General features: G+C 61.1%; 2 protein-coding genes and 1 long non-coding RNA gene across 4 annotated transcripts in view; 2 read left to right on the top strand and 1 right to left on the bottom strand.

Annotated features, from left to right (window-relative positions):
* Positions 1-2,016: 2,016 nt before the first annotated feature.
* BRD3OS (BRD3 opposite strand) lies at positions 2,017-4,475 on the top strand. Its single transcript, XM_082696269.1, has 2 exons — positions 2,017-2,087; positions 2,977-4,475. Exon 2 carries the CDS (start codon positions 3,547-3,549, stop codon positions 3,799-3,801), a length of 255 nt encoding a protein of 84 aa, XP_082552395.1. The 5' UTR covers positions 2,017-2,087; positions 2,977-3,546; the 3' UTR covers positions 3,802-4,475.
* Positions 4,476-4,567: 92 nt separating this feature from the next.
* On the top strand, positions 4,568-8,332 carry LOC309846778. The gene is made up of 2 exons (XR_014302136.1): positions 4,568-5,429; positions 5,588-8,332. It is a non-coding gene; the product is annotated as an uncharacterized lncRNA (long non-coding RNA).
* Positions 8,333-9,113: 781 nt separating this feature from the next.
* Positions 9,114-20,324, bottom strand: part of BRD3 (bromodomain containing 3) — a 30,572-nt gene continuing 19,361 nt past the window's right edge. For both annotated transcript variants that reach the window (XM_082696242.1, XM_082696243.1), the window contains exons 7-12: positions 18,688-18,816; positions 16,390-16,581; positions 15,263-15,504; positions 11,940-12,232; positions 10,935-11,063; positions 9,114-9,323 (exon numbers count right to left, since the gene is read on the bottom strand). In XM_082696242.1, coding sequence (XP_082552368.1) covers positions 9,208-9,323; positions 10,935-11,063; positions 11,940-12,232; positions 15,263-15,504; positions 16,390-16,581; positions 18,688-18,816 — 1,101 coding nt within the window. In that variant the 3' untranslated portion in view covers positions 9,114-9,207. The remainder of the gene's footprint in view (positions 9,324-10,934; positions 11,064-11,939; positions 12,233-15,262; positions 15,505-16,389; positions 16,582-18,687; positions 18,817-20,324) is intronic.

Raw genomic sequence — 20,324 nt, 5'->3', positions numbered from 1 at the left:
ATGCATAGAATGTGTGTACCGCAGCGAAGGAACAAAGGGCAGGACCACACCCGTCTGGAGGTTTTGGCTGTCACCTGCAGCCCCTGCAGCCTTTATGTTAAATGTGATCCAAATATCCTTTCCACTCTGCTTTGTGATGCTCCGACCAGGACTCTGCAAACCTCATCTCCCCCTTTGCCAGCGTCTTCCCGGTAAGCTCTGGGAGACAGACTGAAAACGGGAGGAGGGGGCAAGTGTGCTCCTTCCTCACTGCTTCCTCTGGGCTTCTTGCCAGCGTGCACGCCCCCAGCAAAGATTCTTCATGGGTTTGTTTTGTTTTTCCTGAAGCAGCTGCTGCATCTAGTCTTGGGTTTTCCCAACAAGCACAAAATCCACTTTACCATGTTTCCTCCACTCGGAGGCAGCAGCTGGCTGGCGTCCCTTCGCTGGGTCTGTGTCCCCGCTGCTCCGGCTGTCAGCGCAGACACCAGCTCAAGCTGCTGGTGCTCCCTCCCCAGAAGTCTGCGTTTCAGCTCCGAGGTCCCAAGCTCTCCTGGAGTCTCCCTACTTCTTCCCAGAACAGGATCCCCCTTGGCTCCTGGAGCTTTGAGGCTCCAGTTGCTTCCGGCAGTTGGAACTTACGGGACCTCCAGACGTTCCCTCGTTGGCCACTCTGTGCCTCCCAACGACCCCTTCTGTTAAGGCCTCTCCAGGCCGCTCAGTGGGGGGACGTCTGTCCTCCACCTGGGCCTATGTCCCTGATCAGCGGCACACAGACTGCCAATCTCCTCTCATCTCTGTGACCGCCCTTTCACCTGTTTATTTTTTTTTTAAGATTTTATTTATTTATTTGACAGAGAGAGATCACAAGTAGGCAGAGAGGCAGGCAGAGAGAGAGAGGAGGAAGCAGGCTCCCCGCCGAGCAGAGAGCCCGATGCGGGACTCGATCCCAGGACCCTGAGATCATGACCCGAGCCGAAGGCAGCGGCTTAACCCACTGAGCCACCCAGGCGCCCCACCTGTTTATTTTTTAATTCCAGTTCGTTAACGTTTCTTCCACTTTTAAAATAAACGTTTAATTCCGGAAAGTTTGCGCGTGACCGAGCGGCTGCCAACAGCGGGGAGTTTCCGCGCCCCGGTGCGCGCCGCCGGGTGCCCTCGCCCGCGTTCCGAGCTCCCGCCGCAGCAGCCCACGCGCTCTCGGTTTTCATCCCGGTCCGTCCCGTCCCTCGCCATCCGTGTCCCGAGTCCCTCCTCGGCCCATGAGGAACCGAGAAACACGTCTCTTCGTGATGACAAGCGGCCTCTTTCCCGCGGCCACTCTTCCCCGCCGCGCGTGGGCCGGCCTTCCCGGGGTCCGACTCCCGCGCCCGCGCGGACCCGGCTCGGGTGTTTGCTGGACGTCGGCGCCCGTGCGGGCCGCGCTGGCGGGGCGGGCGCAGACCGGCGGGGGGCGGGGGGCTCCGGCGGGCGCGAGGGGCGGGGCGGGCAGGGGCAGCGCGGGCAGGGGCAGCGCGAGGGGCAGCGCGAGGGGCAGCGCCCGTGGACCCGCTTCCCGACCGTCTTCCGCGTCGGCGGCTCAGCCGGCGAGGGCAGCGCGGAGGCCCCGGGAGGGCGCTACTGGCGAGCCTGGAGCGCGCGGCGCCCTCGGGGGCGGCGGGGGGCGGGGGCCCAGGACGGAATTCCGAGCGCCCGAAGGGACGAACGCGACTGTCCATCTGCACTTTCGGCAGAAGCTCTCGGGCGGACTCGGTGATTGATCGCGGCCCGCGACGCCAGTGCCCGTCCCCCGCGCCCCCGACACCCGCGCCCGTCGGCCCCTCCCCCACCGTCGCGTTCCGAGGCCTGCGGGTTCCTGGGAGCGCGGAAGGGGGGAGCAGAAGCTGCAGCGCGGCCGAGGCCGCCCGCGGGAGGGCGAAACCGCGGTCGGGGCCGGGACGGGGACGCGGCCGCTCCGGCGCCCTGGGATCGTGTCGCGGGCCTGCCCCGGCTCGGCGCTCGGCTGCGCATGCCTGCGCCGCTGCCATGGAAACGCGGCCCGCGCCCCGCCCCGCGCCCCGCCCGGCCGCCGGCGCATCCCCGAGGCCCCCCGAGGCCCCTCCGCGCGGGTGACTGGGCGCCGGCCTGCGGCGGGGGGCGGGTGGCGGGGGCGGAGGCGATGGGGGCGACGGAGGTGCGGGGGCGCGTGACGGAGGAGAGGGCGGTGGGCGGCGGCGGCGGTGAGGGGCGCGGGCGGGAGGCCCTGGAGCGCGGGCGGCGGCGGCGGGGGAGCGGGTCTGCGACCGGGTCGCGGGGACTGGGGCGCGAGGCGATGGGCGCAGGTGGCGATGGGAGACGTGGGCAGGGGGACAGGGAGAGCGCGGGCGCGAGGCGGCCGTAGGTGGGGGACCCAGAGGTGCCCTGACGGGCTCCTGGGCTCAGGCCCGGCGACTTGGGGAGAACCTGTGGCAGCCACCGGCGGCTGCGTGACCAGACCACGGGGCGTGCAGAAGTCCTGCAGCCTGGGAAAGCATGGGGGGCGGGCGGTTAGTGGATGCTTCGTGCTTGGTTTCCGCATCATTTCCTGTCCATTCCCCCTGTCCGCCCAGGGGCCTCCGCTGCCTGAAGCAGAAAGGGCCCTGGTGACCGGGTGAGTCCCGAGCCCCCTTCAGCAGCCTGAGCAAACCCCCTCTCGGGCGGGGGCTTGCTGGGTCGGTCCCGAAACCTGCGCCCGCTCAGGTTCTTGGGACTTCATTTCCCTCTCTGGACACTGGCGCGCCCACAGACGGCTCTCCCAGGACCCCCGTTCGTTCATAAAGGCACTGGGAGGGGTCACAGGTCTGCCTCTTAAACGCAGGCTCACAGTCTGTGTCGCGGGACAGCAGGTGAGGTCGTGCCAGGTGCCAGTAGCTTGGCTGGAGGCTGTGATCCCCAAAGAGCTGAGTCCGGGCGCTGCAAAGCCTCCCCTCGCCGCTGGGCCCTCTTCCGGCACCTGACAGCGTGTTCATTTCTTTGTAGCAACAGCCGGGCGAGAGCTGAGGACGCAGGACTGAACCGCCGCCGGCTCCATCAGAGTGGCCCCGTGGTGCCGGAAGCCGACAGAGGCTTGGATCTGGGCGCGCAGTTATGGAGCCAGAGGTCAACATCTGTCCAGCTGTGCGATGTCCTCACATGCAGGACACCAGATACATTGGTTCCAGTTGAGTGGGCTGGGCCGTGGTTTCGGAATCACAGTCCACGCCCGGCCAGGGGTCCCCAGGTGGGAATCTCGCCCCTGGCAGACGCAGGTCTGATAAAGCAGGGGCCAGGGCGCCACTGCACTGCTCACAGGTCCTTGGGTGTCTCCACGGCGCCCCAGGCTCCTCCCCAGTTCCCTCGCAATGCCGGGCTCCTGAAGGTGTTGCCTACACCTGGCCTGAGTCCGTGGTTTTTACCACTGAGTTAAATAAGGGGTCCTCAGCCCCAGCAGCTCACAAGGCGGCTGATGAGTGTACACAGTGTAAGGCAGTGTGCGGCTGTCCACGCCGGCGACTGGCTCGGAGAGGCCTGGCGTGCAGGCACCCGGGAGTGAGGAGCTGCCGACCAGTGATGAGCGGCCGTGTGCCGCTGGCAGAGAAAGCTCTGTCCGAAAGCTACGCCCGGCTGCGGTACCGAGACACGTCCTTGCTTATCTGGCAGCAGCAGCAGCAGCAGCTGGAATCGGGGCCCCGCGGGACCTACCTGAGCAGGAGCCGTAGCATGTGGTACTCACAGTACGGAAATGAGGCCATCCTGGTGCGGGACAGACACAAGCTCGGAGTCTCTCGGGACACAGGCCGATCCAAGTTCTGTACCATCATGTAGTACTGTGGGATACCCTGGGCCTGGGCGCCAAGCTGGGCGGAGATCAGGCCATGCTGCACTCAGCGAGTGGCCTTATGGTCCCCAGGCCTTACTGGGAGATTCTGGACAGTAAACAAGGAGACCCACCTGTGCTTCCAGAACCCAAGAATGCTCGCAGGGGCTCCTGAGGCCTCTCCACATACCACGCGAGCGGCGGACCTGGCTCCTGGGCTCGGTGGCAGCCTTGCCAGCACTGGGGACAAGCCCTGGGTGGGGACACAGCTAGATGTGGCTCTTATGTTTCCAAGAGGCCCAAGCAAGAGGGACAACCCTGGCTCCAGACCTTTTCAGAATTTTCTAGGTCATCTCCAGGATTGCATTCTGCCTGATAAAGAACAGGACAGACCTAAAATAGATGAAAGAACCAGCGTCAGGTATGGCCAAGCGTGGCATGTGGGGCCAGGTGGGAGTAAGGGGCCAGTAGCAGCCTGGCAGCAGGGCCAGTGGGAACTCGCGGCCCCGTGCACAGAGGCGGCGGACAGTCAGCCCTGCGGCGACCGTTTGGCATTGGCAATGGACGTGCCTTCGGCCGTAAGGGACATCTACGCGGTTCTGCAAATGTGGGGATGTCTTTTGTTAAAGCCGGTTTTTCTAAATAAATAAGCTTTGGGGGATTCTTTCCTTCTTCACTCTCATCTGTTTGTTCATAATACTTTAAGTCGGCTTTAGGTTAGGTTTTTGCAACAACAGGAGAATCTCACGGCTGCTACAAACCCCGTTACAGAAATCCGTGAAGAACACGAGCGTCCTCGCAGGCGGCCGTGAGCAGCTCTGCACGTGCCGTCCTGCAGGCTTCTGAAGGCACGGCCGGCACGGCGCGTCTCGTCCTGTGGGTTTCTTCTTGCCCAGCTGTCCAGACGGGCATCTACGTCATGCTTTGAATGTCTGACTGGCAGCACTCCCGTGAGCCCACAGCTCCTGTGGCCGCCCTGCGCACGGCGTGTCCCGAGCTTCGTCGGACCTGGTTCTTTTTGTGGGTGTGCAAGTTCCTTAGCAAGCCTCCTGGAAGCAGAACTGCTGGGTCAGAGCTCGCTCCCCGAATGTCCAGCCAGAGCTCTGGTCTTAGCCATGGTCCCTAGGCTTGCCTGCTGAGTGGGTCGGGAGGTTTGAAGTCACGTTTCCCGAGTCTCCTCCTGGTGTTGCCCCATCTCCACCGAGTAAGACCTGCCTGCGTCCGGCCGCCCTGACACTGGGATTACCCAGGAGACCGTTCATGAGACGTCCTTGCAGTTCAGCAAGTTCTACTTGGGAAGAAAGCAAAGTGCAGACTCATGGGGAGTGCCCCTGCCGCTGGTGCGCGCCTCGGATGACCCTGAGCACAGGTGCTGGTTACTCGGACCCCAGGCATGGAGAGCACCTGGGAAGGCAGCACTGGCCACGGCCAGTGTCTGCACAGATCAGGGTGTGCAGGGGACCGACATGCGGCGGCCGCCCATAGGACAGCAGGCGCTAAGCTGCTTGGAGCCTAGGAAGCCACCATCTGGTGGAGGGTAGCCCCGGCGGCTGGCTTCCCCGGCTGGGGCTGGGGCCACGGAGGTGGACACGGTCCAGTCCCCGTCCTTGGGGAGGTCAGCCTGGATGAAAGGGGGGTGAGTCCGGACAAGGATGGCACATGCTAAGAGGATGCTGGAAGGGGCCTGCTGGCAGTCGGGGGGTGGGAGGGAGGGTGCTGTCGAGACAGGCGCTAACAGCCACGACTGCTCAAAAAACAGCATCAGGGCACCCATCCGCCGTCCATTCCTTGCAGAAGCCTCTCTGCCCGGCTCTACGGAGTGCTAGAAAACCCCAGCAGACAGGCGACTGTGCCCGCAGGACAGCGTCTGCTGCCTGCTGCCGGCAACCCGCCCTGGAACCAGCCCCCACGCAGCCGGAGCGCCGGGGGAGGCATCTGCGCAGAGAGGAGGGACAGCGAGTGAGACGCAATGTGACCGAGGCTGTGCTTCTACAAAGACGGCTGCTTGTTCTAGAGACCACAGTCAGTGGAAGAGAAAGGCTACGATGATGTCCCCCAAAGCCTGGTGCCCTCCTGCCCAGGCTGAGGAGCTGGGCTGCTTCGGCAGCTGGACGTTCCAGGGTGCGAGCCGTGAGGAGCCCGAGGGCAGCGGGCGGACGTCGCGGCACCTCCACACGCGCATCCGCGAGGCTGGGAGCCACCAGAAAGCACAAGCAAAGGCACACACAGGCACCTTTTTTTTTTTTTTTTTTTTGGTTTTATTATGAAAACAAAACAAATGCCCCAGGAGAAGGGTCCATGATTACCAGAAACATCAAAGAGTACTTTCTACCATTTTTATTCTGTTGTGTTGAGGCCAGCATTGCAATAAACGAGCTAAAACTACTTACATTGGACTCAATTTTCAGTAACTGACATTTACAGGAATATACTAGAAACGGCACTAAAAAGTAAGAAAAGTTACCGTAAACTTGCATGCACATCATACAGAAAAGTAACATTTTAAATATAAAAAAGAAAAATTTCTGGAAGCGTGATGTCAGTATTGAGGGACAGGCTACACTTGGGGGGAACGCATCCTTTCTCCGGGGGATGTTTTCCCCAGAGAGCTGTCACAGACATGATGTTGCTTAAGAACAAAAAGAGAAACGAAAAGATGACATATCTTACAGTTTGTACGCAAGATGACACCGCCCATCGCAAGCAGGGGTCTCTGTCCCCTGGGCCTCCGGGGCTCCCATGAGACCAGCCTGCTAACCGCACGGTTCCTTCTCCCTCGGGAAGAGGCCGTGAAAGCCGCCCTTGGGTTCTCCGTGCCTCAAGAGCCCGGCCTGTCCGACTGCGGTCTCCCCAGCACAGAGACGTGGAGACGGCAAACGCCCACAGGCTGACCTCGAGGCCACTGAGGACATTCACCTGAACTCGGAAGAGACATCGGCTTTGAAGTGTACAGAAAGCCCTAAGAAACCAGCACCATCGAACTACACTGCTCCGACAGCCGGCAGCCCTCTGCGCCATGGTGGCCGGCGGCCTCACTAGGGGCAGGGGAGAGGGGCAGAGTTGTTCTGGAACCCAGGTCTCCTGCAGAGCCAGCGGACAGTGAAGTGATCTGAAATGCTTCCACTGTGCCTGGCTCCCGCAGGTGACCGCCCCCACGACACCCGCAGCCGGACAGGTGCTCCCCAGGAGCCCCCCACGCACGGCCCGGCACCCCCTGCTTGGGGAGGCATGCTTGCTGCCTGTGGCCAGCGAGAGCCTGCTTAGAGACCGTCCATCGTGTCATGTATTAAAGTCCTAGTTTAAATATTCTGTTACAGATCTGCTTAGAAAAACATCTTTGAAACACAAGGGTAACTCTAAAAAATGGCAAGTTGAAAAATCCACATATATTTTTATTATAAACAAAACTTAATGAAAAGTTTAACAAACTGGCTCAAAACTCACCAAGCGTCAGAATCACCAGCAGATAAGAAACATGGTAACCCGCCACCCACCGACCGCCTCATCAGTTCCATGACCGGCAAGGGCGCCTGTGACCGTTAAGGGCCGGGGGAACCTGGTTTCATTTTAAGAATTTGTAAAGACTGAGCCCCCTACTGGGCTACCAATGACCAGTTCCCCCCGTCCACTTGGAAACTCACCACCAGACCCAAGGCCAGCTCTGCCCCCAGCACCCACCTCCAGGAAGTCCTCCCAGGAAGGTCTGGGAGAAGGCCCTGTCTCAGTCATTTCTGTGCTAATGGAAAACGCTTGAGCAGGGAGCCTAGAGTGGTCTTCCGGGAGCAAAGCCTCCTGTGGCTGAGGGAGGGCCAGAGGCTCCTCCTGCCCCTGGGGAGAGCCTGGCCAGGACACTGCTCCTGCCCTCGGGGCTGGGAGGTGAGGGGCGCCCCATGGGCGGGGGGGGGGACTGGCCGGCGGGCGTCCGGCACTCGCGGCCGGAGCCACAATGCTCTGAGTTCAGGCGGGCAATGTGGGGTGTCCCTGTACCCAAAGGCCGCAGGGCAGCCTCTGGAAAAAAACAAAACCAAAACATAACCTTCTGTTAAACTCTGTATATTATTATTATTATTTTTTTACAATAGAAAGTTAAAAATCAAGACTTAGATTTACTATACATTTTTTCTTTCAGATTACAAAGTTTATATTATATAACTGGGGTTCCCTAAATTGATTTCTTTTAAAACAGTCCTAGAGAGACCAGAAGTGAGTACAAAAGAACCGGACACACAAAACGAAGACTGAGCATGTGCTGCGGCTGGAAGTTGTCTGTGCCTGTGCGTCCCGACCCCGCGCGCTCGCAGACAGAGGCGGGCCGCGGGGCCGGCGGGGAGGGCGAGCGCACAGGCGCGACGGAGCACCGGCAGGTGGCAGGACGCCAGCACCTGGAGGTCACAGTCCGCCATCCGGGCAGGGTCTGGGCTCTCCTTCCAACCACATAAAAGGCCTGCGTGTGCGTGTCTGCTTTTTTTTTTTTTTTTTAATGCATTTCTTTTGCAGTTTTGTTTTTCTTTTTTTAAAAAAAATGACCAATGATGTTAATAAATAAAGTGTTCCTATATACACGAAACCGGGGAAAGGTCTCCAGAGTGTGCGGCACCGGCAGCTCACGGGTTGGGGACACACATGGGGCTGGACTTTCGTAGAAAATTGAACCTTACAAAAAAGTCTCCTTTTGTTTTTTGTTTTTTTTTAAATCTTTTCTTTTTTTTTCTTTTTTTTCCTTTTTTTTTTTAAGTTGAGGTAAAAGTTTCAGTGTATGGAAAGCTGCGCGCGGCACAGGCGGCCCCCGTGTTCCCTCCCGGGAGCTCCTGACGCCCCTCCCTCTGCGCCCTCCTGCCTCTCCCCAACCCTCCCCTGCAGAAGCCCGGACTGGAGCCCACAGGCCCCGCCCCCAGACCTTCGCACCCCCCCCCCCCCCCCCCCCGCAGCAAGAGGCAAGCCTGGCCGGCAGCAGGGCTGAGCGCGGGGAGTCCAAGGGCAGAGACAACACCCATTCGCAAAGCTGACAGCCTTCAGTATGGTACCATCTCAGAGAAACTTCCTTTCCAACAATTCTTTCTGGAGCTACAGACCAGGTCGGCCTAAGAAAGGGGTTTTTGCAAGAAACCTCAGATCCCATCGACATGGTTTTCTACGGTCATCAGGTCAGCGTTGCGAGTTGCCATCTCCAAGCAACTGATCTCAGTTACGAAGAAAGGACTTTACGCGGTCTCACCCCTGCTCATAAAGCCTCACGGACACACGAGAAAGATCTTTGACCTATTAAAGCAAAAACTGGAAGATACCATAACACTGAGTTAAAAAGAAAACCTGCACACCGTGGAACGAAAGTAGTATATTAACCAGAGAAGGGAACACTGCAGAGTTTCGGCGTGTGCGACGTCGCTGGTTCTGTTCTGCTCCGAGGGCAGAGCTCATTCCGAGTCGCTGCTGTCCGAGCTGGATCCGCTGGAACTGCTGCTCCCGGACCCGGAGGAGCTGCTGCTGCTGAGCCGGGACGGCCCTCCCGAGGGCGCGGAGCCCGCTTTCTCTGGGGGAGACGCGGCAGGTGAGAGGCGCGCCCCCACGCACCCCTGCGCTCGCCCACCAAGCTCTTCCGGAGCACCCCCGGCTTCACACCGACATGTCACGAGCCTCGGCCCCCCCGGTTCCACACCCAGTCGCTCCGCCAGCATTAAACCGAGGTTCAGTGGGATGCACGCCTGCATTCATGAGGGTACCGGACGGTAAAGAAATGCGTCTGGCCTTTGTCCGGGCCCCAGGCACAGCGTCCCGAGAACCCCTGGCATCCCCAGAGTGAGCGGAATGTCTGCTTATTTACAAGGAGCCCCTGTGGCTCACACCTGAGTTTAGGCTCAGGAGAGACTGGGGATGGTGGGTCACCAGGAAAGCCGCGGGACCGGGGCTGGGAGCTGCGGGCAGAGAGGCTGCGGGAGAGGAGCACCACGACACTCTGGATGCTGAGCTTCTGGGCTCAGGGGCACGCGGACGTGCGGGGAGGGGCATGCCCAGAGAGGGGAGGGAAGCTGTGCGCCCCCTCGTGCCTCTCCCTGCGCCTCTGCCACTTGCTGCTGCGGACAAGGCCGTATGCGGCACGTACAAGGGCTTCCTAACAGGCCGCCAGGTCTGAGCAGAGGGTCATGGGAGCCCCCGTGCACAGCCTGCTGGTCAGTTTAAGGCAGGCCCTGGACTTGCAGCTGGCGTCTGGGAGAAAGGTGGTCTTGTCCGGGTGAGCCTCCCACCTGTGGGCTCTGGGCTAACCCTAAGCCAACAGCGTCCGAAAGGAACTGAGTCACTGGATCCCACCTGGATTGGGACTGCAGAACCGGCGCGAGCAAAAGCCCACACAGCTGGTGCGGAAGCGCGGGTCAGCATGGCACAGAGGCCCACAAACTATCGAATACACCAGAGTCGAGAAAACACGAAAGCAGTCCACCACGAGGAACCGATGCAGCGTGGGGGGAGCTCAGCAGTTTGAAGACGGCGCCTACTCTGCCCTTCCCAGGGGAGACCAGAGGGCCCCTCCCTGCTTGGAGCAGGCAGGGCCGCAGCATCCAGACACCCCGTGGCCGTGGACTCTGACGCTCACTACCTGGGGCTGGGAAAACGGGATCTGCCCTTTCTCGTGGCTCCAGAGGAAGGAGAGAAGCAGGGAAATCACCTGCTCACCTAGAGTAAGAGACCTCGTCCGCAAAGCACAGGGCCTGGGGGCAGGGAGTTGGAACGTCTCTCCTGCCTGGGGACAGCCAGAAAGCCTGACGCCAGGGGTCAGGACCCCAGTCCCTCTCAAGCCACGGGGTCCACCCGCAAAGACCACAGCTAGGCCCTTCCAGAAAGTCCTCTGCGGGGGTGCTGGGCAGTTCTGGCAGGGGGAGCTCTCCCACACGCCGCCATGGGCTCAACCTCCTTGCAGGAGGGAGACCCAAAGGACCTGCGGTTTCAGGGTGTCAAGAGCGTCATCTAAGGGCATGCGGCCGCCCAGCTGAAGGCCCAGACTGAAGGCTGGGTCTGCAGCCCCTGCCCCGCCCACTTCCAGTCCCGCCCCTGCCACGCCCTAACTCCGCCCACCGTCACGCCCGCCGCGCCCCGCCCCTCGGAGCCCAGGGGAGCGGGGGCAGCAGCGCCGCCCGCAGACAGGTACCTTTCTTGGCCGGCTTCTTGTTGTTGCTCAGCTGCCCGCTCACGTCCTGCAGCCGCTTCTCTAACTCCTTCTTCTTTTCCTGAGCTAACTCCTCCTTCGACTTGGCTGCCTGCTTCTTCCCGCTCGTGGCTGCAGAGGAGCACAGAGCTGAGCCGGCCCGCGGCCACCCCACGAGCTCGGCAGGGCGGCCTCGCGGGCCACCAGCCCTCCCGGGGGCTCACTGGGCCCCGCAGGGCTGCCGCCCGAGCTCGCACGTGCAAAACTCGCAGGTGTCTCCTCCCGCAGGGATGCGGCTCTCCCTCAGCCTCAGCAGGGAGGCCACCACCTCTCAGTCCCAGGGGAACTTACCAAGGGTCAGCGCAGCTGACTGCGGGGGTCCCGGGACATCCAGGAGGAAGCAACTGACCCCTCCGAGGAGGCGAGGAAGCCCACTGAGAGGGCCACACGCAGGCCTAGGTGCACCCTGGCTGTTTCCTGGGGCCACTGTCCAGCTCTCCTGCAGCTGGGGGCTGCCTCGGGCCTGCCCTTCTCAATCCCCAGGACCCACTGCCCCAGGCAGCACCTGGTCCCCACCCAGTGAAGTCACTGACTTCCAGGACAAGCCTGGGCCAGTGCCGATGTCTGTCCTGGGAGGTCTCTGGACCCTCAACTCCAGGCAAAGAGGAACCGTTCTGCCCTGGCAGTGGTTCATCAAGAGGTCACCTGCAAGCCCTGGTCCCAAACGTAGCCTCAGGAAGGCTCATGGCGAAGGCTGGGCTGGGGGCTGACCAGGGCTCCTGCCTGTCCTCAGGCTGGCCAAGGCATGTGAGCACCGCCTGCCTGCCCAAGAGCAGGGAAGAAGGGCCTGGCTGAACACAGACAGGTGTCTCTGGGGCACATGAATGGGCAAGGGCAGTGACCCGCCCCATGGCCTGGCTTTCCCCCCAGGCCTGCAGGAGAGGGGAGGAGGGGAAGCAGGGGAGAGGGTAGGGACAGCGAGCACGGTGTTCTGTCCCCACGACTTACAGAATGGCTTCCTTTGCTTTTTCTGTAAACAAGACTTGACGTATCTCTCTAGCTCCCGCAAAGTGGTGGGTTTCAGAGTCTCAAAGTCAATCTCGATCTCGTCGGGATTGGAGTCCCTGAGCGAGGGCTCCCGGGACTGGATGATGTGCACCACCCGGCCCAGCTTCTCCCCGGGCAACCGGTTGATGTCCAGGCTGAGCTGGCGTTTCTCGTCGTAGCTCATGGGCAGGCCCTCTTCCTCCTCCTCCGAGTCGTAGGAGGCTGATGCCTGCTTGCCGCCCTTCTTCGGCTGCCTGTGGCACAAGGCAAAGAACACCATGACACAGAGCCCCTGACCCTGTCCCCCCAACCCCTGTAGAGTCCCTACCCCTGACCCCCCCAGCCCCCGTGGAGCTGCCAGTCCATGTCCCCCCAGCCCCTGTGGAGCCTGCCCCTCGCTCCTATTCTGCCTGGCCTTCCACCTCTCCAGAACGAGGCTCTTTTACCGAGAGGCAAGCCCTAAGTAGTGCCCCACGCAGAGAAGCCAGCTGGACTGTCTGAGGGCTGCATATGTGTCTGCAGGGACACAGAAGACCCTGTTTCAGAGGTCAGAGCAGAAGCTGCTCCCCACTTGGGGGTCTCTAAGCCTCAGCCAGGAAAGACTGTAGTGGTCAGCTCCCCTCAGCACTCCACAGGCATCTCGGATACAGCAGGCCAAAAACTGATCTCCGTACTCAAATGATCCAAAAGGAGGCAGCAAAGGGGGCAGAGGAATAAAGCCTACAGGGAAGACACATAACGGAACGGCAGACGGAAATGCAAGTTCCACAAGTCATTACATTAAATATAAATGGCCAAAACACACCAACTAAAAGACAGAGTCGGAGTGGATCACAAGTAAGAGCTGACTCACATGAGGTCCACCAACCCTATGTTAAACACAATGACAGAAGATTCAAGTAAAAGCAATGGGTGTGGGGACTGTACCACACAAACACTAACGGAAAGAAAGCTGCAGCGGCCGTGTTGAGAAAGTGGAGACCATGGAAACAGGAACAGTGTCAGGAAGCAGAGGGACATGGCATATGAGAAAAGGATCGAATGACTGAGAAGACATGAGAGCCCTCAACCTGTATAAACCTAAAAACCAAGCTTTAGAGTGTCTGAAGCAAAACTGAGAACTGAAGGGCAGTGGAAACATTCACAGTTTCCACTGAGGACCCGGCGACTCTCTCCCAGTGACTGGTAAAGCCCATCAGCAAGAAGAGAGAAGGCCCCAGCCATGCCATCCTCCGAATTAAGCTAACGGACACGTTTCTGGTTTGTTTTTTCCCTGACATTTCAGTTAACATTCTCAACCCAAGAGCACGAAAACACATGTGCAAGTCCACACGGAACATTCCCCAGTTCCCAGCCATAAAATAAATCTTAATAAAAGTACTGTGATCACACAAGGTATGTGTTCTGACCCTACCAGAATTAAGCCAGGAACCAATAACGGAACCATGTCCAGAAAAAAAATCTCCAGATCCTTGGAAATTAAACAGCCACTTCTAAGCAACCTGTGGTCCAAGAGGAAGGCTGAAGGGAAATTAGAAAATATTTTGAACTAGATGAGATCACACACATCAAATTTTTGGAGTACACCTACAGTAGTGTGCAGACAGACATAAATAGTACTAAATGCTTATGTTAGAAAAGAAGGTCTCAAGTCAATAATCTAAGTTTCTATGTTAAAAAAGCAAATTAAGTCCAAAACAAGCAACAGGAAGTAATAAAAATAAGGCCATGAACAAAAAGAAGTGAAAGCAGATAAAACCCAATGTCATCAAATGCTGGTTGTTTTAACAACCAATAAAACTCCTCCATTCTCTCCAGATTCACCCCGAAAAAAGACAGACTCCCCAAAAAGGACACATCACTAGAGGCCCTACCGATGTTAGACAGCAAGGGTACACGGCACACAAACCAATGTCCCAAAATTCCATAGTTCGGGGGAAATGGAGCAATGTCTCGAAAGCACAAATCCCCAAAACTCACTCGAGATGAAACTGAAAAACCTCACTAGTCCTGTATCTACCCAAATAACTGAATTCATCATTAAAAACCTTCTCATAATGAACACTCCAGGCCCAGAAGCCTTCACTGGGGAATGCTACTTACTAGTCAAGAATTAATACCCTCTCTATAAACTGACCCAGGAAATAGGGGAGAACACATCCCAACTCATGTTCAAGGCCAGTGTTACCCGGACCCCAAGTCCAGGCAGACGTCACAAGAAAACCTGATTCCTGCCTCCGCTGGGAAAGAGAAGGGAGGACAAAACACGCCCACCCCTTGCTGATGCTGCTGACCACCCCGCAGCCAAGGCCCAAGCCCCCGGTTCCCCACGCCCTGCCCTCCTGCTTCCGGGCCCCGAGGACTGTCCTCCCGCCTCTCCCTCCACGGCCACCCTGGCCTCTCTGGCCTGCAGAACCAGAAAACCTCCCAAGGCTGTGCCTCCTCCCTTTCCCGCATCCCACTGCATTCCCCGCGCGGACCAGGATCTGACCGCTTCCAGCTCAAACACCTCACGACCTCCCTTCACCTGCTCGGGTAAAACGAGAGGCCTGCACAGAGCGGGCCAACCTCAGCAGCCTCTCCCAAGCCCTTTTCCCAAACCAGGCTCCGCTCCTCAGTGGAACCGACTCTGTCCCAGTTCCCACTAATTCCCAACACTGCTGGCGTCCATGGCTCTGCCCCCGCTGTTCCTGTCTCTTGGAACCCTATCCCGACTGCTGCTGGGCTCCCTCCAGCACAGCTGTCCCCCTGCTCTGGGAAGCCCTTCTTCGACAGGGCAGGAGCGGCGCCGGCCTGACACCCGCCGCCATGCTCATCTCCCTGCCGTCCCGTCCGTGGCAGGCCGTCCTCACGGCAGGGCCTGACGCAGGAGAAGGGAGGACAAAAGGCGGGAGGACCAGGAAGTAGAACCCGTGTTACGAGGCGATGCCCCTAGAACTCCTTGGCCCAAAGCAGGAAAACGGCCCCAAGGGCTTGAGCTGCCGAAGTCTGTGGCAGAGAGTGCGACCACGGCAGTGCCCCAGCCCGAGAGGCCAGCCCCACGGAGAGCTGTGGGATACCTCCAGAGCTCAGTCTTGCCACCAGAGGCCTCATTTTGTCCCAGAAGCTGGGAGAGACAAGGACAACCCAGCCCCCAGCCCATTTTTCCACGTATCAGCCCAGTCTCCGTGTCACCAGGATTTGCAGCCAAGGCGGAGAGGCCCAAACCCAGGACCCTCCCAGCACACAAGCACCGAGGACAGGTGACATTGGGCTTGCCGGGGCCTGAAGGCACCTCAGCCCACCTGCTGGCCGCGGCCGTGCTGCTGGCCTTCTTGGCAGGCGCCTTCTTCGGCTGGGCCTGCTTGGCAGGTGGGGCCACCTTGGCCTTCTTCTCGTCCTCGGACTTGGCCTTGTGCCTCTCCTTGTCCTTGTCCTTGTCCTTGTCCTTCCTCTTCTTCTCCTTCTCCTTCTTCTCCTTCCTCCTCTTTGGCTTGTTCACGGGGGCCTGCGACAGGGCGGCTAGCTGCTCGTGCACAGCCTTCAGCTGGAAAATAGCACGTGGCTGAGCAGGGCTCCCTGGGGGCTGGCCCAAGGGGGCTTTGGGGTGCCCTTGCAGCCACATCAAACACGTGGGGAGGCTGAGCCGGGAGCATGGGGCCACGCGCTGCTGCCGAAGCCAGACGGGGCCAGGAGCAGCGGGCATCGGGGCCCCTCTGCCCTCACTACTCCAGCCAGAGCTGAGAGCTCCCGGGCCTCACCGTCCTCGCCGGAAACGTGGCGCGTGGGTGGCCGAGGGGCCGACCCATGAGCCTGGTGGCACACTCAGGCCAGCACAGGGGCACAGTTGCTTTTTCTCCCCGCTTGGGATTCTTCTGACAAAGACAACCCCACACGGAGGTTTATGCGTCTGCACAAAGGTTTTCGACGGCTCCATTTAGAAGCCAATGCCACGTCACGTGGCAGACACACCAGGTTAAACAACCCAGGCCGGCAGCTAACGTGTACCCCGTGCCAGTGCCTCCCTGGCCGTGTGCTAAGCGCGCCACGCACTTCCCATCTCTGCGACCCCTGAGCGGGCCGTGAGGGGCTCCCGAGAGCTGCATCATCTCCCAGGGCAGGAAACGGCGTCACAGGCCCTGGGCTGCCGGGCGGCTATGCCCAGGACCACCCTCCCCGCGGTGCCCCCTCTAAGGAGGCTCAGCCCCCGGTCAAACACCCGCGCGCCCCCCCGCTGGTGACCGCGGCCACTCCTGTTCTCTCCTCCCCGTCGGAGGCCAGCGTTGGGCCGCCTCCGAGCCGGCGCCCACTAGACACGACCGACCCGGCGGCTGAGGTCAGCCCCCCATGCTGGCCCGCCCCGCCCTGCAGCGCCGGCTTGGCCCTCGGAGCGGACCCCTCCCCCGGCCCCCGGCCCGGCCCCAGCGCTCACCTGCTCCTGCAGCTCGGCCAGCCGCGTGGCCCGCTCCTCCTCCGAGTCGGAGCTGCCCGAGTCCGAGGAGCTCTCCTCACTGCTGCGGCTGCTCTCCGCGCCCTTGCTCAGCACGGGGGCCGCGGGGGCGGGCAGCGCCGGCGCCTCCACAGGCTCGTCAGGCATCTTGGCAAACCGCATCTCAAACACGTCCTGGGGGGGGGAAGCAGGGGCCGCCTGAGGTCCTGGACGCCCACGGGGCAGCCCCGGGGGTGGGGGACCCAGACCTTAGCATCCGTGAGTGGCTCTCGGAGCAGCACCCGCCCCACCTTGCTCTCCTGCTCTCCCTCCCTCGTCCCTGTCCAGACGCTGAGTGCCGGTCCAGGGGCAGGGGCCACGGGGCCACCAGCCACAGACGCAGCCTTCTAGGAACTGGTCCGCGAGCCCTCTTAATTAAGGACACATGCCTCCTGAGGAGATCTGCGTGTCCTCTGGGCCTCGGGGTCAGAGACCCTACGGGCTGCCGCCCACTGCAAAGCAGCCAGAGTGCCTCTGTGTCATCTGTGACCTTTATGGGGCCCCTGGCTGCCAGGTACGGAGGCCAGTGGACGCTCTCTCCCACACCTCGCCCAGGGCTTTACCACAGCATCACCTCTTGGTCCAAGTTAGGCCCAGAAGTTGGCTCCAGAGGCAAGAGTCCTGTCCCGTCAAAGCTGGCTTCGGAAAGCCCCAGCTCACACGGAGCAGGACCCAGGCCCACAGGGGCACCTCCCAGCCAAGGTCCCCTCTCCTGGAGGCCCAGATTCATTTCAGATGGGGGTGCGCAGCCACGTGGGGGCTCCCTCCCCGCTGAGCTCCCGTTCACACTTGTGAGATGTCAGCCCCCGGTCCCGGACTCTCCTGGGGTGAAGACACCCCCAGAGGCAGAGACGCGCACGGCGGTCCGGTCTGCCCTTGGCCCACGGCTGGAGAAGCACTGACAGCAGAGGCTACCCCGTGCAGGGCTCCGACCCCAGAGCTGGACGGCCATGACTGCTCAGTGCACTGGGAATCGTGACTCACAGCCTCTGTGGCCAAAGTGCTGAGAGCCAAACCACGGGAACAGAGCCAGAGCCGCTGGCCGCCACACGCTGCCGGCACCCCTGATCGGCACCAGCGCCGCCCGCTTCCTCCTTGAGCTACAGCAGGCTCGGGAGAGGCACAGAGCCAACGCGGAGCCCAACGGGGCAAAGCCCTCTTGCTCCCAGACACGGTGGGGCATGGTCTAGCATAAAATCACAACTCCTGCCAGCTTCGGCCATACTGGGACCACTGGGCCTGTTGCGCCAGACTCCGCAGGGGGAGCCGGTCTGCAGAGGGTGCAGCCCGCGTCCGCAGAGCCTGGGAAAGGCCCACAGGACACAGGGGGGACCCAGCAGCATGAAAGCGCTTCTCCCTCCTCTCTCCTCCGGGCGCCGGGCGGACACCATGAGCTGCCTCACGGGGTCTTCAAAAGGGTTCTCAGCAAAAGACCAGGACATCTCACACAACAAACAGCCTGTATTCTGGGGAAAAAACTGCTGGAAGCGTATAGAGATCCACAATTTTTACTCTTTCTTCCAAAATTAAATCCCCCAATTATGTAACATTTAAACTTTTGGTGCTGCTGGGGGACCAGGGTGGTCCAGTCGGTGAAGTGGCCCGCGCTTGGCTTCAGCCCAGGTCATGACCTCCAGGGGGGATCGAGCCCCCGTCGTACCGCGCTCAGTCACCAGGCTGCTTGGGGTTCTCTCCTCTCCCTTCCCCTTCCTCAACTTGTGCTCACTCTCTCTCCAGGATCGACAAAAGTATCTTTACTATTTCGATGCCGCTGTTAATAAAGGCAACAACACACATCACGAAGGGAGCACAGTGACCCGCACAGGGACAGGCGGGCAGCACCCAGACTTCGGCAGAAGGTCACGGGACCCAGCCTCTGGCAGCCTCACTGGGAGGCGGGTGACAAAGACCCCCTCACACAGAGGCTGAAGCCGCGGGAAGAGGGACACCCGCCTTCTTGGCCTTCGTGCTCCCTGCGGGAACGTGGGCCTGCCGCTCCCGGAGGGCAGAGGCTGGCCTGTCTGCCCGTGTGCCCGGGAAGCAGGCCTGGGGCCTGGCCAGCGCTGGGCACTACTCAGGAGAAAGGCTGTTGTGCGGGGCAGGCTCTCCCGCGGCCTTCCGGGCCCCGTGTTCTCCGGGAGGCCTGCGTCTTTCCTGGGCACCTGCCCCGGGATGCTGGTCACCCCCCCGACCCCTGCGCTGTGCCCAGAAGGCCCCTCCACCTGACAGCACCTCGGTTACCTGGAGCTTCCTGGCCATGGCCACCACCTCGTGGTCCGGGGGGTTGTACTTGTAACAGTTGGAGAACATCAACCGGACGTCGGCGGCGAAGCCCTGAGCATCGGGGTACTCGCGGCTGTCCATCTTCTTCTGTAACACATGGACGACGGGGGTGAGGCGCGGCCCGGCACCGCAGGGAGACCCACTGCACGGCCAGCCTCGCGCCACGTCCCCTGGAGCCCAGAGGCAAGTGTGGGAGCGGGACTTGAGGGTCGGAAGGGACGCTCCGGGACCCCCAGAACCCTGGCTGCTGCGGCCACCACGAGGGCTCTCCTCGCCCTGCCTGCTGCGCGCGCTGGTAACTTTCCACACGGCGAAGGCCCCGATGGGAGGAGCTTCCGCTGCCAGCGCCAGGGCAGGGGCTGGATTTGGTCTCCCCAGTTCACAGGTCGAGACACTGACTTCATGTCTGTGAGAGCTCAGGCGTTGTTGGCCGGCCTGCCCCTCGCAGCCCCGCAGGATGAGGTGGGCTTGGCGGTGGTGAGAAAGGCCATGCTCCGGGGGAGGACAGAAGCGCGACCCCGGATGGTCACTGCGAGGTAGCACTTACAACGAGCTGTCCGTCAGGGCAAGTGGAGGGGAGCCGCTCGGTGAGGCAGTGAGCTCCCTGTGTCTGCACGGGTTCGAGCAGAAGCTGTCCGTCAGGGACATCCTACTGGCGAGGGGCCCCGTTCTCCTGGGGACTCTGCGCCACAGGAGCCTGACAGCATAGGTGGGAGCCCGACCGCTTCTCTCCCCTGCACCTCAGGGACACTATCGCGGATGTGGGGGTGGAGTGCAGCCTGACACCAGGGCCTGCAGCCTCTCCTGTGCCTTGGGAACGCACCCCTGCCGATCACAGGGCGTTGGACAGCTCCCAGGCTGCATGGCTCCGGCCCTCAGCACAGCCTCCCTACCCTGGGGAGGCCCGGCTCAGGAAGACAAACAGGCACACGAGACCCTCTCAACCTCTGCCAGAGTTTCAGGCTCTGGTCCCAACGTGATCGCTGGTTGCTCTCCCGGGGCGGGGGGCAAGGGCCCAGGGGCTGGGAACACACGGGCTAAGGCGCTTGAGGGGCCCAAGGACAGGCGGGCAGTTGTGTGTCTTTCCTCACTGCTTCCCAGATGACGGGTGTTTCCGAACAGGAGCACCAGAGCAAACTGCCTGCGTGCAAGCAGCACCCCCGCCAGGTCCCCCAGCAGGACACAGGCTCGGCCCATGGGGACACCGGCACACCAGAGCCGCCCACGCCCCCCTACAGTCTGCCACTCCCTGGCTGTGGGGCGTGGACAAGTCACTGGCCTCTCTGATGGGCAGCAGGGGCAGGACTGTTAACAGTGCCCTCGTCTGGGTGACGGGAGCTCTGCCGTCTCAGCTGGAGGCTCGGAGAGTGAACGAGGAAGGATCTGGGACCTGGCACAGGCTCCTCTGGCCACACCCACGGGCCCTCACTCCCTCCGGCCTCAGCTTCCCCATCTCCAAACAGCGGGGGTCAGTGCGGACGATAGGCCCCGCCCCAGTCACCCCCACCCCAAGTCCCGGCCAGGACACGTGTGGGGAGCCCCTATCCGGGGCCGAGGGAGCCAGGCACTCGCTGCCAGCCCAGAGCCGGGAGCCC

Source organism: Mustela nivalis, assembly GCF_964662115.1.
Source record: "Mustela nivalis genome assembly, chromosome: 13".
Lineage (NCBI taxonomy): Eukaryota > Metazoa > Chordata > Mammalia > Carnivora > Mustelidae > Mustela > Mustela nivalis.
Note: the sequence above shows the minus strand (reverse complement) of the source record. Positions and strands in the feature narration are given on the sequence as shown.